Below are 18,004 nucleotides of genomic sequence, written 5' to 3' on the forward strand. Positions count from 1 at the left end.
CTGCTTTTTTAAGAGCTTCTGGGAGCTCTTCTTTCTCTTTACAACTCTGTTCACATTTCTTAATATAGACTAGGGTGGTCCAAAACCAGCTCTCATACATTTTTTTGTCTCCTTCTTCCATGTCTTAATTTCCCAGATCTGCTGTGTGGCTTCCTGGCCTCACCCACTTGAATTTGCCTCCCGTCTCCTCCAGGGGTGGCCCCTCCTCTCCCTGGTACAGCTATCAGTGTTTTGAGATGTAGGTCAATGGTCAACTGTTAGCTGCTTTTCTTTAGCGTGACATCTTAAGTTTTTATTGGCTCTGGTTATGCTTTTCCTCATCATTATTGATGGTTATAGAATGTTTCTTTAATTTTTCCTATCTGCTTAAAAGTATTATTGAATTACTTCAAAGAAGCTGAATTTAATTTTGTATCCATAGTGCCTACCATGGAATATACAATGGGAGGTTGATAGATACTTCTGGAATGAATAATAATTGAAGGGTATTTATGTTGTATTGGAGATACATGGGGGTGATTCCAGAAAAAAATGTCTTTTGGCTAGTGCCAGGAATGCTAATCCAAAAGAAAACCACTTCAAATTTGAAATATTATGATATTTTAGTGAATTTGAACTAAAAAAACTTTTTGTTCATAATTTTTATATATGACCAAGATTCTATGTATCATTTATTTTGTATCCTATGTTTGAAATGTTTGTTATTCGAATTATTGTTATTAGATTGTTAACTTTAATTCTTAAGTTTCAAAGGAAATCTCACCATGACATTTTTCAGTGGGGAAGCAATCTTAGTTTAATAATGAACATTTTATGGTTTTGTGAAACATCAAGTATCATTTGCTGGCCACTCTGCCCACAGGAAGCTTCATCCAACACACAGCTCATTCCCATGGTTTTGTGCAGCTGTTTACTGCTATATGAAGTCCACAGAGAATTGTCCTATTTTATGGTTGGTAGCTAATTATGGGGTGGCATAATTGGGGAGATCAGGTTTGAGGTATGCCCTGGTGTCTATTCTTAGGTTCCAAAATGGCAGAACCATTTCTAGAACAGTCCAGGTCTTGTCTCTAGGGGGAGACCTGCTAAAGTGGCTGAGTCTCTAGGAACCAACTCCTTCCAGAAGCAAGGAAGACAGGTTGGGCAGAAGACAAGAATAAGCCTTGTGAGGGGCACTTACCTGCTCCTTAGAAAAAGTCCAAAACTTACATGAATGGAACTCTCCAAACCCATCAAGGCAAACCTTTCCTCCTCTCTTGGAACGGGCTGCATCCTCATCCTCCCCAAGTCTTCCTTTTAACCTTCAAGTTCACTGGACATCTGAGTGAATTTTGTCCCCCTTTATTGCATAGTTGCCTTAAATGCTTTATTCTATATTCTAGAGTTCTTCCTTGAAGAGCTCCAACTGCCAAGAGAAATTTCTATATACTCAAATTCCAAGCATAAAGAACTTCACATGGCCCTCCTTGGTGGCGCATTGGGTTAAGGACGCAGCACTGCAAGCTAGCAGCGGCTGCTTCAGTATGAGTTCTATCCCCAACCCCAGAGGTGACTCACATGGTGCGACAGACCGCTCCTGACCCGCCCGCTGCTCCCCCCAGCTGTGTACTTTGTCGATCTGCCTGTTCTGCTCCCCACTCTGTCTCTGGTGAGTCTTCTCACGGCCCCTGCACCTCTGGCCTGTACCCCAGTTCTGTATGCATAAATAAGTAAATCTTTTTTTAAAAAGAACTTCACAGGGGAATCCTAGTCTTCTGGGGTTCACAGGAAACAGAGTATCTCCACATTGCATTTAGCATGGACTCTCCCAGACACCACGATATGGAAGGCTAATGTTCTTTCCAGAATTCCCTAAACTCATTCATTAAAAATTATGGTTATATTTTTCGAGAAACTTGTGGTTAAAATTATGGTAGTCTAGTGGTTAATAAGGACAGTGTTGGGATTTGAATCCCAGATGAGGCCTTATTCTGTGACTGATTACTAAAAGGAGAGATCATGTCACTTACCTCATAAGTTGCTGTGAGGACTGAAGTTCTGTGTTAAGGCCTTAGCTTGGCTCATGGACAAGGAGTGCCCCCTGGAAATGTTGCTCACTGGACTTTTATGGTGAAGGTGATGTGGTAATGGTGGGGTGGTTATGCGGAGAAGGAGAGGAAGAGGAAGGAAGAAGAAGAAGAAAAGGAGGAACTAGAGGAAAAGGAGGAGGGGAAGACACAGCACCAGCGTCATTATGAGCAGCTGCGGCAAAGGATGTGCTGGTCGACAAAAACAAACACCAACCTTTCCCTAGTCTCCCTCAGAGCTGGCTTCTACTGACTGCAGTCCTGACTAGAATTGAGCCTCTGTGTGTTGTTCTCCGCTCGCTAAGGATTCAGCCCCCTCCCTAATTTCTGTCTCCTGCTGTGTAACAGGAACTTTCAGGGGAACTGTTACACCTTATTTCTGTTTCTTCCTTCGTAAATCAAGGCTTGCCTCTGGCTTGACTCAGTTCCCACTCCTGTAGCCCCTCTCCAATATATGGGGGAGGGGGTTCTTGCTGTCTCCATGACGAAGTAGGAAGGACAGAAAAAAGTGATTACTGAGCTGCTACCACATGCCAAACTTTGCTGGGCTGTGATTTATACTCATGTCATTCTCTCAATATGAATTTTATATGCTGAGGAATCAAGGAGTCAGAGGGGTTAAGGACACTACTCTAAGAGATCAATATCAGAGCACAAGTCTTCTAATCCCAGAGCCCTGCTTCCATCCTGACCATGAGAGCACAGAACATGGGTGATGGCGGCTGCAGGTCTCTGTGGAGGACGGTCAAAGGTGGTGGACCCTGCCCTTGGGGTCATGGGATGTTCTTACTAGAGAGAATGTCAAGGGCATTTCCCAGAGACCTGATAGGTCCAGGGACTTCTGACTCAATCACTCTAGCCCTTCCTGGAAGGAGAACCATAGACCATAAGAAACCAGGGGATTAAAGTTTCTGGCCAAAGACACAGCATTCTGAGTCAAGAATGTTCTTCTTAACTTGGAGGTATAAAGGCCTCATCCGGTTTTCAAAATCACTTGTATATTTTTGGAACATGTATCACATCCGTGTGGTTCTCAAGTGGGGACATTTGTCTAATTGTTGTCACATTTTTTGTTGATATTGGGGAAAGACCTCAAGAGGAAAATGATAACAAAGCCTATGTGGGGAGGAGGCTGATTAGCTGAAGTAGGGTCAGTTGGCCCCGGATGAACAAACTCAACTCCAAGGTCAGCTGAGGACTCTGCGGCACCCAAACAATTCAGCTGAGCCTGGAGGGGAGGAGAGGTGGGGCGGACTTGGCCATAACCCAACACATTCATCTCAGATTCATTACTAAGAATTCACTTGAATAATTTTCAAGTTTATCCTTTTGTTCCTCAGAGAACATGAAGCTCTAGCCACAATGGCTAGTGGACCACACAGATGGTCATGACCTGCTTCAAACAACCTTGTGATGTTGGATGAAAGTGACTCTTTTTGCTAAAAAACTCATACCAACTCAAAGGCTTTGAAAGGGTGCAGATCATGTCAACTCAAAGATCGGAGTTCTCAGAAAGAGCACGGGCGAGTGTCTATCTTGTATGTGGGGGGAGGGCAGGTTATCTCTTTATAAGGAAACCCAAGCTTGGAAAGAGAAGGCAGATAGTGAGGTGGCCCCAGTACATCATTAGTTTCCTATGAGCGTTTTCCTGACCTTTGAGGCCTTGTTCATTTATTTCCCAAAGATGAGCCTGTAAGAATTCCATTTTGAAAAGAGACAGGTACAGACAAATAGGTGTCCAAACCATTAAAGAAGTGCATTCTTGGAGAGTCCTCAGATAGGTCAGTGTCGGAAAGTCAAAAAGAAATGCACATGTGGTCATGGAGTGAATGGGAAATCATTTCAGTGAGAGAACAAAACAATTATTATTAAAAAGAACTCAAAGACAGTATTACTTGGGAAAGGAAAAGATTCTAGTTCTGCTACATTTTTGTGGCTAGAAGATTCTGATACCTTGCTTTTTGTTTCTCTGGCACAATGGTTTGGAAGGCCTTAGATCTTGTTTCTAGACCTGGTATTTGGAAAATATTGGGCAGCGACCCCATAGGAAGTCCTAGGGCAAATGGCACCCAAAAATGTCCATAAAGGAGCCAAGGAAGAGAATGAAATTATAGGTGCTGAACATACTGCACAAAATTCCTGAGCTGACACACACTGGTAAGGAACCTGTCCACTTTACTTGGGTTGTGCAAAGGGAAAGTCAAAGGCCCATGGTGCTAAGGTTCAGCTCCCTCTTGGGGTTCAGTTTCCCTCTCGGGGTGGGGCCGCCGAGGGAACTCCTGTTGTAGCAGCACGTGGGGCCTGTGCTTTCTGTCAGCCGGGGCACATCGGTGGGTTTGCTCCAGGAAAGGGAACTGACTATTAGGCTGCATCATGAGGTGTTCTGGGGGGCAGGCTAGATTTTCAGCTTCTTATGAGGCTATGTGTCTTTCTCTCTTGGCATTTTCTTCTCTTAAAAATCAGCCCTTTGTAGTTAGCAAATGAATGTTCTGTCTAAATTCAAGCTTGCACTTGATCTTTGTTTTCTCAGCCTTTAATGTCCAATGGCCTCTTGTAACCTCTGGCTTGATGCTTCCTTCCTCAGCCCCCTTTCTGCCCTGGTTCCTAACACCACCTCTCTAAGAGGACCACCCCACAAGCCAGAATCCTGACTCTTGCCTCACCTTTGAATCAGGTTGTTATCCCCAACCTGGGGAGATGGGATCAGATGATGAAAACATGGTCCACCTTCACTAACTGGACTGAAGGTGGGACCCTCGTGGACCCTAATGGAGCACTCTGTAGAGAACACTCCCTCTGAGAACAGCAATCAGCAAAAAAATCATGTCCTTGAAAGGAACAGGGCTTTTGCTGAAGTTTATAGTCATCTTCCCTAAATTAATGACATATATTAGAGTAAAAACAACCCCAGTTCTGCCATTTATTAGCTTTGCAACTTTATACAGATCACTCAGAGGGTCAGTTTGTTGTTCTTATCCAGTGGAAATAATATTTTCCTTCTTAAACTGAGGTGAAAACTAAGTTACTTGAGATGGGTAACAGTCTCAGCAGAAGGCCCTACAAATAATGAGTATCACTTCTCATTTCTTCCCCCAGGATGCTTTGTGTCCTCTTTCCATCCTCCACTTCCATTCCTCCACTCCCTCATTTATATTTAAAATTAGCCTCATATTATGTCCCATACTAAGTATGTTTTATTCACATTATAAAGGTCTCAAAAGTTCATTAATCCAACAAGTATATATTGAGCAATTATAAACTGCATATAATTGGGGACAAATCCATGAGTAAAAAGAAAACACATCCTGCTAGATCTGATGTAACAAGTGCAAGGTGATGAATATGCCCAGTCTATTTCCACTAGAGCTGTGTCCTTTCCCTACAAGTGAGTAATCTACATTGGCCATCCCAGAAATTAATGAGAAAACAGCTAGCTTTCTGCAGAAGGGTCCACCCACCCATCCATCCGTCCATGCATCCATCCATGTACCCATCCATCTCTCATCCATCCATCCATCCATCCATCCATCCATCCATCCATCCATCCATCCATCCATCCATCCACCCACCCACCCATCCATCATCCATCCATCCAATCCCAATTAAAATCTATTGAGAATCCTCTAGATGTTAGGACCATGACCAGATAGTATTCCTTTAAAACATGACCACACTCTATTTTAATAAACCCTCTTTGTCTATCTTTTATGACAATATGTGTGGAGAGGAGATCATCATGTGTCTTGAGTTAAAATGCAAGTATCTCAGATTTTTGTTAATTTGGACAATTTCCTAGGTTTTAAACATCAAATACATTTTCAATGATTCAAGTCAATTTGTATATTCCTCTCAAAATAATAATTTTTTTATTGGCACTTACCTCTAGAATGCAAATTAATAAGTACTTGAAATGATAGATTTAAGGATAGGAAAATATCTAGGCACTCAAGGTGATTCTTCCCCTATTTGATTTTGAAACTGTATCATGGAGTGTTGCTATACCACTTGTTTGGAAAACTAATCTCCCATAAATAGAGCATTGAGTTAGTTTATCTAGATTTTATCCAGAAATGTAAAAATAGCTTGTATCAGTCAACAGTTCCAGTTACCTTTTTTCTACCTGATTCTCATAGGTATAAATATTCAGCAAAGCCAAAAAAAAAATTGAAGATATTTCAATTCTTAAAACCAAAGACATCTTTTACCCAAGTGTAGAGTTTTTATGTCAAATATATTTCTGTTTTTATTGACATTAAATTCACAAAATAAAATTCACCATTTAACTCTTTTAGAGTGGTTTTTAGTACTCTTACAATGTGGTTCAGCCACCACCATTAACTAACTTCAAAACATTTCCATCACCCTTATATGAAACTCACTACCTGCCAATGCTCCCTCCCTCCAACCCTTAACAATTACTATTATCTGTCTTTGTGGATTGGTCTATTCTGGACATTTCATGTACATGGATGAAATCATACCATAGGGGATTTCTTTCATGTGGCATATTTTTGAGGTTCCCCCACAATGTAGATCATATCAGCACTTCATTCCTCTTTATGGTGGAAGGGCCCTCCATTGCGTGGGGGGAACACAGGGAGCTTATCGTTCAATTGGTAGAATTGGGTTATTTCTACTTTTTGACTATTATGGATACGGGTGCTAGAAACATCCACAAGCAGGTATAGGTGTAAGCATATTATCAAGTCTTTAGGAATAGAATTGCTGGGTCATATGGAAATTCTCTCAACTTTTTAAAGAACTGCCAAAATGCTTTGCATAGCAGTTATACTATTTTTTTTAAAAATTTATTTATTTATGTATGCAGAATTGGGGTACAGGGGCAGTGAGAGGCTTCATCAGAGACAGAGTGGGGAGCAGAACAGGCAGATCGACGAAGCACACTGCTGAGGGGAGCAGCGGGCAGGTCAGGACCTGCCGCATCATGTGGTCACCTCCAGGCGGGGATCAAACTCATGTGGAAGTGGCTTTAGCTTCTTAGTGCTGTGCTTTAAACCTGCTGTGCCACCAGGGAGGGCCCGTAGTTATACTATTTTATTCAAAGACATTTACATGCATTTGTTGTATATACAAAATGTGTATTCTATCCTAGAGTGTTCCTGCCCTAGTTTCAAAGAATAATAATATAAAAAAAATTAGTGAATTTTGAACTGGATTTCAAGGGACATGATTAAATACAAGAATATTCCACTCAGTATCATGAAACAGTAGTTGGTTTGTTTGGTTTTGCAAGAACTGAGATGTATGCCAGAATTTTAGCCAAGCATTGCACACATCTATCTTTCCATTTTTTCAAAATGTATGTATGACATGCAAAGAATTAGGTAACATTTTTATGTTTAAGGATGTTTTATTTTATTTTTAAGTGATATTTGTTAATTACACTTAGCCATCACTAAAGAAAGACTATGTCAAACAAAAACTGAATTCCCCATTTAGGAAATATTTTCATCCTAATTAGGAATAAAGATAGTAATAATTTTATACCCTGTAATGCTTAGTGTTTTAAGAGATGTGTTTCTATTTAACTTACACAGATTATAAACGAGACTCTTCTGGAGAAGAGAAGAATGACTGACTTTGCAGGGTCAAGATCCTAGGGGATCGCTGCAAAAATGACCCTGGCAAAACTCTGGCTTGCGCCCCCTGCTCTGACTCCCTGGTAAGTGCCTTGGGGTGCTCGCCGGCTTCCCTAAGCTACTTCTACCGCCGAACGTTATCTGAATGCTTCATGTGTCAAAAAGCCACATTATTCCTGAAATCAGTGGATTGTGCCTGCCCTATCATGACTTATTTTTATTTTTAAATTCCTATCCTCTTTCCTTTCCTTAAATTGACCCACATAATCAGCAAATGGGACATTGTATATCCAAAGGCTCCTGCCTCTTGTTGTCTTACTGGTTTTCAATAGCAAAGGTCTAACTCTATGGCCAGTGCCTTGGTTCCCCTAAATCCAGCGGTGAGGGTGACCGGCTTCAGGAGAGCCGCCCCATGGGGTCCCCATCCAGCCCCGGGCAGCCTGTGTGTGTGCTCGTGTCACGCCGGGGGATCGCTGCCTTGGATGACAGCCAAGGAGCACATGGCATTTTCCTCGTCACTGTGGCAGTCAGCTGTTGACAGCAGCCCATTACAAATGAAAAGAACTTTCTAGAATTAATTCCCTTGTTCTTTCTGTTATTAGATTGCTTTATATGAAAATGTGCATTTAAAGTAATTTGCATGTTTGCTTTTTCATAGGTCACTTATAGTTATTCTCTTCTCTATACAACATGTATGTGGGGTAAGTGCTTTAATTAGCTCTGATTGCATGTTGAAAATTGACTTTATTAAATACATTACCTTTATTATACTTTTAACAACTGGTTTTCTATTGTTAAACTTGGTTTTCTCATCTATAAAGTTAAGCATCAGACTAGATGAACATTCTAAAGTTTCTTTTACGTTCGGCAGTCAAGATTACTTGCCAATTGCTCAGGTATATTTATTTATTTTATAACTAACATAATGCTTTCTTTAAAAATAGTTGGAGGAGGCCCTCCCTGGTGGCACAACGGGTTAGAACACAGCACTGCAAGTTGGCACAGCTGCTTCAGTGCAAGTTCGATCCTCCACCCGGGAGATGACCCACAGGTCAGACTTCTCCTGACCTGCCCGCTGCTCCCCTCAGCAGTGTGCTTCATCAGTCGGCCTGCTCTGCTCCCCACTCTGTCTCTGGTGAAGCCTCTCACCACCCCTGCACCTCTGGTTTGTACCCCAGTTATGTATGCATAAATAAATGCATCTTTAAAAAAAAGTTGGAGGGGCCAGGAAACAGCTGAGCCATTTCAAGATTAAGTTCACTAGTATAAGATTCAATTTTAACTCTGGAGAAAGATAAACGTAGAACATCCTGTATTGTCTTCCTTCTTCTGCTTCCTCATAAAAGATTCTGTTTCCAAACCCAGACACTTCTGGGAAATCACACCTATCAGTCAGGTTGCCCTTGAGACAAGGATAAAGTCCCTCCAGTGAACATGTCTCCATCCATCTTCTTGAGCTTGAATCCACCCAATCTAATCCCTGCGGTTCAAGTTATCATAGGTCCTTCCAAAGCAAGTAAAAATGGAAAGTTGACCTCAGTCTCCTTTCTCTACTACTTAGGAGTAGGATGCACAGGAGTCAAGGAATGAAGAGCCCTTGTCCTCAGTTCTGCTAGCAATTCTTCCCTTAGCCTACCCAAGACTGGGTCTTCTGCATGAAGTAGGGATTGTAAGACTTCCCGATTTAGTTCACGTACATTTGACAGCATAATCTGAAATAGTGAATGAAAATACACTGATATATACATATACATATATATGTATACATTTCTAAATTTACTTTAGTATTATATTCTTTTTTTTCTATGATAAAAGCCTACAGAGTCCCAAATTTCATGTCTTTGTTGCTTACAAGTGAACACAAGAATGATGCCATAGGACTAAAAGTCCTCGGCCAAAGAATGTTCTCATAGGTTCCTGGTAATGAGAGAGTTGAACAACTTCAGAGTAGCTATACTTTAGCTGTGTTTTTAAAAATAGGCCTGTAAATTGATGCAAAACCTGTGAAAGGCAATTTGGTGTTATCCACCAGGATTTTATTTTATTTTCCTTCTTATTTTTTATTAATTTATACACAACGGAATACTACTCGGCAATCAAAAAGATAAGCTCAGGCCATTTGCAGCAACATGGATGGAGCTGGAAGGGATCATGCTAGTGAAATAAGTCAGAAGGAAAAAGAAAATATCAGATGGTTTCATTTATAGGAGGAATATAAGAGACTGAGTAAGACATAGGAAATAAATTGTATTGTTATTATAGTACAAAGACAATTATAATCCACCAGGATTTTGAACTCACATAACAATTGACATGGGAATTTCCTTTGGAATTTATCATACTACTTATTCTGACTTATGAATAAAGAAAAATGCAGAATAATATTACCAATAATTACAGGGTGTATTCAGGAGTATAAAAGGGAGACAGTTAAATGTCCATCTATAAGGACTGATTTAAACAGGTTTTAGTGCTGTGGTGGATACTCACATCATTGATTTGGAATGATTATGAATACATAATTATGGCCAGGTACAGAGCAATATGCCATTGGGATAATACACACACACACACACACACACACACAATAAGGTTCAAATCTCCAAAAACCTAAGGACGTGTCTTTGTGTGATCTCATACTGCATATTCTCACATACGCCTAATATCTGTTTGAGGAGAATAATTGTCTCTCTTGGGAAGAATTATGTATATTCTGATTATTACACTATTTGAAATTTTATTATCATGCGTGTATGTGATTTCTTCAAAGAAGAAAGCAGAAGTACAGATTATTTTTGTTTAAAATAGAAATCTGGTTTTATATCATTTATTTGTTTATGCATACAAGAACTGGGGTATAGGCCAGAGGTGCAGGGACTGAAAGAAGTTACCAGACACAGAGTGGGGAGCAGGACAGGTGGATCTACTGAAATACACTGCTGAGGGGAGCAGTGGGTGGGACAGGAGAGGTCTGATGTACCCTGAAGGTCAGCTTCTGGCCAGGGATCCAACTCAGGTGCAGCAAAATGTAGAACAGATTCTTAATCGACTAACTAGTATTTTATTATCTCGAACCTTTTATGAACAGTTGTTTAAAAAATATCTGAGACAAAATGTAGAGTCTTCCATTTTTCTCTTTGAAGAGTAACAGTGGTTTTTGAGAATGTCCATATCTTCTCAATGAATATAGCTTAAACTTTCAATGTTGGCTGAGACGTTGTTTATTTTTTAATGGGCTTCTTTGATATCTGTTAAGGTGTCACTTCTTCATTTATAAATGCCTTGTCCTGTTAAAGCTATGTTATTCTCATATAGCTAATGTAGATCTTTGTGAAGGCTAAAACCACCTCTTACTTTTTCTTTTGTACAGTCAAAGCTTTATGTGTGACTATTTTTGTTTCTTTATTAGAATCTGCTGATCTATTTTGAACTGATTCTTCCCTGAAATGTAATTTTCGGAAAATATCCTGAAATTAACATTCTCAGTAACACTTGGCACAATTAATTTAAAAAAAACAGTGAAATAACAAACGTGCTTTATTATCAAGCCATCTAATCAGCTGATCTTCTGTTTTCTTTGGTTGTTTTTATATTTCACTGAGCACATAGTAATGACCCAACCTTAAATGAACCTGAGTTCAAACTAGTTATTTGAAGTGCTTTCACTCTGTCGTGACCTGGTCTTGGGTATTTAGTGTTGTTTTATTTTTGTTTTTGTTTTGTTTTTTTTTGGTTTGTTTTCAATCTTATCAGGGTTTTGAACTTAATGTTTTTGTATTTATAAACAAACTCAAAGCTCAACAGACATATATTTCTGAAATTTCAAACACATTTTTAAACATAAATAATCAAATGGCTTTGCCCAAATGCTTATATGCTTTCAATGTTCCATATAAGTTTTATTTATAAAGATATTTTTCCCATTAATGTTCAGTTGAAAGGATTATTTTGTTTTGGATTATATCTGAGCCTATTTTTTCATGAAAAAAAAAAAGATGTCTTCAGCAGACCTCTCCTGACCCGCCCGCTGCTCCCCTCAGCAGTGTGTACTTCGTCATTCCGCCTGTTCTACTCCCCACTCTGGTGAATCCTCTCATCACCCCTGCACCTCTGGCCTGCACCCCAGTTCTGTATGCAAAAATAAATAAATCTTTAAAAAAAAAAGATGTCTAAACTGTGTGACTGTAAACAAAAACACACTGGCTGGACTCCTTTCCCTCCCAGTCACATGTACACACGAATCACACGCGCATGTATACCCATCGCTAGTTTCACATGTATGTATATGGACATATATGTCTTCCATAGAGCCAGGCATGTTGGTTCAACTGTTCTATTTTTCACCATTATCCACTGCTCTGAAGGTTTCAGTTAAAGTCTTAAGTTAGTTTGAAAAGGCTTATGATTACAGTAGTGGGAATACATTTCCTTTATTGCACTTCTTTATACCTTTATTAATGCACAAACGATCGTGAGAGCCGGAGCAGGCGGATCAGCCGGCGGTGCCCCAAGAGCCTCCCTTTATTCTTGTCCAAGCCCTTGGCTTCCAACAAACAGGCGACCTTGGCCCCTCCCCCTCCCCTTCTCCTTCCTCTCTTATGTCCCCTCCCTCCCTTGGCAGTTTAGACAGGGCTGAACTTGCCTTCTGCCTTCCTTTCACTTCAGGGCATCACTTTGTCATAGAAATGGACACTCTGACTCTGCTATGTATGATACCTTGCATGGTCGCTCTGGGTGTAGATAATAAGGATCTGTGAGAACCAGGGCTGGTTTTTCCCAGAGGGCGCCCATCTATGTCTTTGTAGAAAGCACTACAGTATGGAAATCACCTGATGTTGGGTAGCTCTAACAGATTATTGAAGACGGGGCTCCCTGGGGGGCCGAGGGGTGAAGTCTCAGTGCTATCGCTGGGATGGCCTGAGTTCCGTTCCCCGTCAGGGAGTGACACACAGGGTGCAGCAGACCTCTCCTGACCCGCCCGCTGCTCCCCTCAGCAGTGGATTTCGGTAGATCTGCCTGTTCTGCTCCCCACTGTCTCTGGTGAATCTTCTCACAACTCCCCCCTGTCCTCCCCACACACGGACTGGCCTACACCTCAGTTCAGTTATTCTATGCATAAGTAAACTTGAAGAAAAGTTGCTAAAAGTGAGAAAACGGCTCCAATGATTCAAATACAAGTGCCCAAAGTCCAAAGCTGAGTGCTGAACACTGACCCAGGGAGGGAGACGCGCCCCCTCGCGGATCTCGGAGGAAAAGCAAGGAGTGCGCAAAGCCCAAGCTTCAGTTTCATTAGACCTCATTATGTGCTCGGAGCTTTCCTGACTGCAATAAGTGGTTCACAACTTAGTGAGGACTTAGCAAGCCTGGAACATTGCAGATGACTCAGATTAAAGCAAAGTGGCTATACAAGGAAGCTTTTCTTTTTAACTCATTCATTTGTACATCTATCTACATTGTTCATTTGAAAACAATGTTTACATCCCCTTCCCCACTTCACCCCTACATCATCATCACAGTCGGGCATCTTCCTCACTCTCTCCTTCGGGTCCTCCCCCCTCCTACTCCCCTATAGGATATCTCTGGTTTATAATTGTTTTTAAATCCAAGCTCCGTTAATATTATTCTGTTCCCACTATCATCAATTCTTTTACTACCAAGCCACAGTGGAAGTTATTTGCCGTTTAAATGTATCAGTGAGAGTCTTTTCCTTTCACAGACTGAAGTGTAAGGTGTAAAATGAAATTCAGCATTTGTTACACTGTACATGTCCTGTGTGGAGAGATGAACCCCTAAATACTCAATCAGGTGTTTTTCCTTTCTAGAGTGGAAAGGAGTTTATTGGTCCCTGTGGAGGAAGAGATTGCTCTGTTTGCCACTGCTTTCCTGAAAAAGGGTCTCTGGTAAGTGGTGGAAAAATCAACATGAACAATGACCTGGGGAGGGAAAACATGAATAAGCTGGAGAGTCTCTGCGCAATACTGGCCATCGTCAGCGATGCATCTTGTTCACCTGACATTGCTGGATGGTCTTACAACAAGAAATTTAAAAGAATCAACATAGAGAACATACTGAGTGTGGAACCGTGGTGAACAATTAACATTATGTGGTCCCAGGTTCTTAACAGGCTTTGGTTGTCATTGTCCCAGGGCACCTCCATAGGAAATGCGTTGACCCGACTGTGGGTCCTTACACGCAACTTAAAAATGACTTAGGATGAGACCCAGCTGCAGGCACACAACGGCTAAAAAGGGCTTATTTACAAAAAGGGGAACTGAAGAAAGGAATGACTCAGGGGGCAAGAAAGAGATAAATTGGTGACTGTGTCCTACCAGTTCTGCTGCACTGGAAGCCCAATAGTACGCTGAGAGCAGGCGGAAAACCAAGGACACCTCCAGGCTCCCTTCTGGTGATTCCAAGCCTGGCTGCTTGACTCCATCCTCAGCACCCTGCATCCTCCCTGCAGCGGTGATGGCATCATGGGGCTTGTAGTCCTTGGTGCCTTGGCATCATGGGACTTATAGTCCTTGGTGTCTTGGCATCATGGGATTTGTAGTCCTGGGTGTCTTAGCTCTCTTTGGTCTGGGCGGGGGTAGGGTCCATGAAACCTGAGTTTGTGGCTTTTGTTCAGGACACTCTCTCCTCCCAACATCATCAATATCTACATCTTTTACCAAGTTTTGTGCCTCAGATAAGCAACCCCAGGTTGCCAGGGAGCCTTAGAGACAGTCTGGGAGTCAGTGAGCCACCCACGGTCGTGTATGACACTAGCTTGTGACTTGCCTGCTGCAGCAAGGGCCCAGGTATCCCTCAAAACACACCCTACGGCATCCACTGTGGGGAGAAGAGAAACACCACCGCCCAGAGGGCAGGGGCGTCCATTCCCTCCACCTCTCCTTCTGGCGCACAACAGGTGTGCGAGCTGCGTGGTCTCCCCACCTGCTCCGAGGAGCAGCCCCTTCCAAGCACGCCCTAGGCAAGTCCCCTCTGCCTTTGTTTCCTCTTCATGCCGTTAAAACATGGAGGCCAGAATTTATCTCCAGCTTTTTCCAGCCACTTTTTGTGATACAACTTCACAACACCATTGCAAGGAGACTAGTGAGGACATGAAAAACGAGCACTGTCAGAAGCTCTTCAGCCTCTCCTGTGCAAGGGACAGGTGATGGGGGGCTGCTGGAAGCCCAGCTTGGGGTGAGGGTGTTAATATAAACCCCCAAGACTGTAAAGACGAAAAGGAAAACAAATCAGTGGACTTCAATTTTAAGGACTTTTGAGCTTAAGACAGGGGAAAGATGCAGTGGTTGGCTCAGTCAAGAGTGGATCAGTGTAAGGGAGAGGCGGGACGGCCGGCCCCCTGACGGGAGGGGTGCTGGCCCTGATGAAGCTCCAGTGTGGGCTCTGCTGAAATGAGGCTGACAGGTGTTTCAGTGGGGACACATGGCCACGTCGGGAGACACTTTTCGGCTGTCACCTCTGCACAGAGGGGTTGCTGCTGGCTCTGGTGAGGTCCGGGCCAGGGAAGCCACTCAGGGCCCTAGGAAGTAAGACCGTCCACAGCACAGATGGGACAGTGGCGTCTGAGCTGTGCGCTGTCTTATTCCCTTAGGGCACTGGGGGCAGGGTTCTGAATCACTCTGTATGGGTTTCAGGGAGGAAGCTCCTTGGTTTTGACTGTTGTCTCCATGGGGAAAACGTATGTATTGTCATGGACTAGGATGGGACATTTAAAAGTTCTGCTTTAGTCACTAGCTTGACAGCAAAGAGAGTTTTATCATTTTTTTCTAGAATGAAGGATGTGATGTGAATATCATATCCCATTCCAGGGAGTCTGGCCACTAGAAAGTCCACACAACCTCAGCTTTGTGACTTTTGAATACAGAGGTCAAAGGACTTAAAGCTCAAAAACTGTCCCAGTTATGTGGTTTGAGAGCTAAAAATCACACATTAGCAAGCCAGTTTCCCTCTAGAAATTTTCAAATCAGTAAAAAACTGCCAACCTTTCCTGCAGTCTCACTCTCTGGTCCGCCATGCTCCCGGGAGCCCGCATTCCACGATAAAACTGGAATTTACTTGGGCAGTTCGCATCTTCGTCAACATTTCCCATATGGTCCTACTCACCCACACAGTTCTAGAACTCGCTCTCTTTGTCCCCCCCAGCACCCCTCCCTTCTTCCCATCCACTATCTCTGGCTCAGAGCCATCTTTTCACACCCCAAAGTTCACGTAAGTCAGCTGGGTCATATCTTGGTGCATTAAGTTCCAAGGCAGAAGTCGAGAAACTTCACTGAGAAGCCTTTGGGATTTGCTCTCTCCATTCTCCGGGGTCACCCTTCTCCTCCGGGAACTGACCCGTCGCTCATCTTGTCCTCGTTGGAGAACTCAACAGGTGCATATCACCTGAGGTGACACATCGGGGGAAGCAGGTGACGGGGTGGTGGGGGCAGGGCTTTGGCCTTGGGACTGTGGGAGCCTCACAACGCACTGGTCCTGTAAACACAAAGCAGAGCGCCTGGACGTTGAGTAAATTTCCGCGCGAGGGCGCCCCGTCTGCTGCTAGCTTCTTGCCTCCCTGTCAGGATTATCAGCCTGGATTCTGAAGATGAAAAGTGGGCAGAACTACAGGAACGAAGCTTCAGCTGCAGGGTTTCTCAGCCTGCGCGGGGGAAGGCTGGCTGAGCAGGCTTTGGGGGTCAGGGCCCCCCAGGAGGGTTCCTCCTATGATTGAGGGCACGTGGCTAATTAATAACCATCGCGGTCCGACGGCCACGGCAGATGGCGGCCACGGCAGATGGCGGCCACGGCAGATGGCGGCCACCGCAGCGCGTCCGTAACCCACACTGCCACTGACGAGCTTGCCCAGAGGGCCCCGCAATGTCCAGGCCAGCGTTTGTGCGCGAGATAGAGAGAAGCGAGCACCTTCACGCTACCTTGCAGGTGCTGCAGTTTCCAAAATGACCAAGCTAACAGACCCGTACCTGGGAACCCCGCGGCAGCTCACACCTGAGGGTCCATCTGGTCCATCTGACCCCATCGGTCAGCCTCTGCGGCAGAGTCCTCCGGGAGGTGGTTTCCATAGCAACAACTACGCCCCACGGAGCCCTGGCCTGTGCCAGGGCTCAGCAAGGATGGGGCAGTGCTTGTGGGTGAGAAACAGCTGGCCCGGCAGCTGGGGGCCACAGCACCCAGCCTGGGCTGTGCTTTTCACACCCCCTACGCTTGAGACCCGCCCGTAGGTGCGGCAGTTGAGGTACCCCCAAGGGGGAGAGGAAGCAGCGTCTCTGAGGGCAGCCTTTTCGGAGAAGAGTGACACCTGCCTGCACTCGTCAAAATTACAAAGGTTTTAGGAAAGAGAAGCATTTCTCTTTCAAACCCCAGTTTCCGAACGGGGCCAAGGACCCCCAGGGAAGCGGCTCTCTGAGCTGTGCTAGTTTTCAGGCCCCCAGACACACAATGTAACGGGGACTCCTGGTATTTCCCATGTCTTGAGTAAGTAGGCAGGCGCCTGTGCCAGTGCCAGGCGTCTGCCGCGGCCTGTGGTGTGAGGGGCGAGGCTGTGCGGTGCGCAGAGGCAGCTCCGCTCCCCTGCAGCCACCGCTCGGGCCTCCCGCTGCGCCTGGCCAGGCCTTGGGGGCCCCAGGGAAAGGCAGTGGGCACGCCCTGGACACCCTGGCTTTGTTCCCACGGGCCCGGGGTAGGGAGCGCCTGCGGTGGGGTCCGGCTGAGCTGCTGGAGCTTAGCACAGCAGCGTGGCCCTGGGCTCGGAGGTCACCCGGGGACACCTGGAGGACTCGTGTCGCCTTCTATCCCGGGGCGGTGTGACAAACCCCCTCATTCCAGGAGGTGTAAAACGAACTTGACTTTCTGATAAGTTCAAGAGGCAAAAGCCTAAGGCCAGCGTCGCCACTCTCCCTGCTTCTTGAGCTTCTGCTGGAGTTGTCTTCGGGTCTGAGGCGCTGGAGAGCCTTGAGGCTGCCAGCCGCGGAGAGCGTCTGTGCTGGGGAGGGAGACCCGGGATTGTTGGTTGTTGGATGTGATGGGCTCAGGAGCCCAGGGACCTGGACACCTCTGTGCAAGAGAGGAGACGAGGGGCGGCGGGGAGCCCAGGCACCCCGCAGGGAGGAGGCGCAGAAGCGCACCGGCAGGAGAGAAGCAGGGAGAGGTCAAGGGGCAGCAGAGCGGGGGACAGGACGGACAGTCAGGCTCGCTGCTCAGGGCGCCTCCCCCGTCAGGCCCCACAATAGGCCTCTGATGTTGGGGACCCAGGACACCGTTTAAGAACAATGGGGGTGCCGCTCCCGCACCGCCCAGTCAAGGGCTGACTGATGCGCTGTGCAGCGCAGA

At 44.6% G+C, this 18,004-nt stretch overlaps 1 protein-coding gene across 1 annotated transcript in view; it reads left to right on the plus strand.

Annotated features, from left to right (window-relative positions):
• Window positions 1-18,004, plus strand: part of COL4A4 (collagen, type IV, alpha 4) — a 103,490-nt gene that overhangs the window by 5,119 nt on the left and 80,367 nt on the right. Inside the window, exons 2-4 of the mRNA XM_012728371.1 lie at window positions 7,625-7,749; window positions 8,325-8,367; window positions 13,489-13,566. Coding sequence (XP_012583825.1) covers window positions 7,703-7,749; window positions 8,325-8,367; window positions 13,489-13,566 — 168 coding nt within the window. The 5' untranslated portion in view covers window positions 7,625-7,702. The remainder of the gene's footprint in view (window positions 1-7,624; window positions 7,750-8,324; window positions 8,368-13,488; window positions 13,567-18,004) is intronic.

The sequence above is a fragment of the Condylura cristata genome, unplaced genomic scaffold, assembly GCF_000260355.1.
Source record: "Condylura cristata isolate star-nosed mole 26May11 unplaced genomic scaffold, ConCri1.0 scaffold00002, whole genome shotgun sequence".
Taxonomy (NCBI): domain Eukaryota; kingdom Metazoa; phylum Chordata; class Mammalia; order Eulipotyphla; family Talpidae; genus Condylura; species Condylura cristata.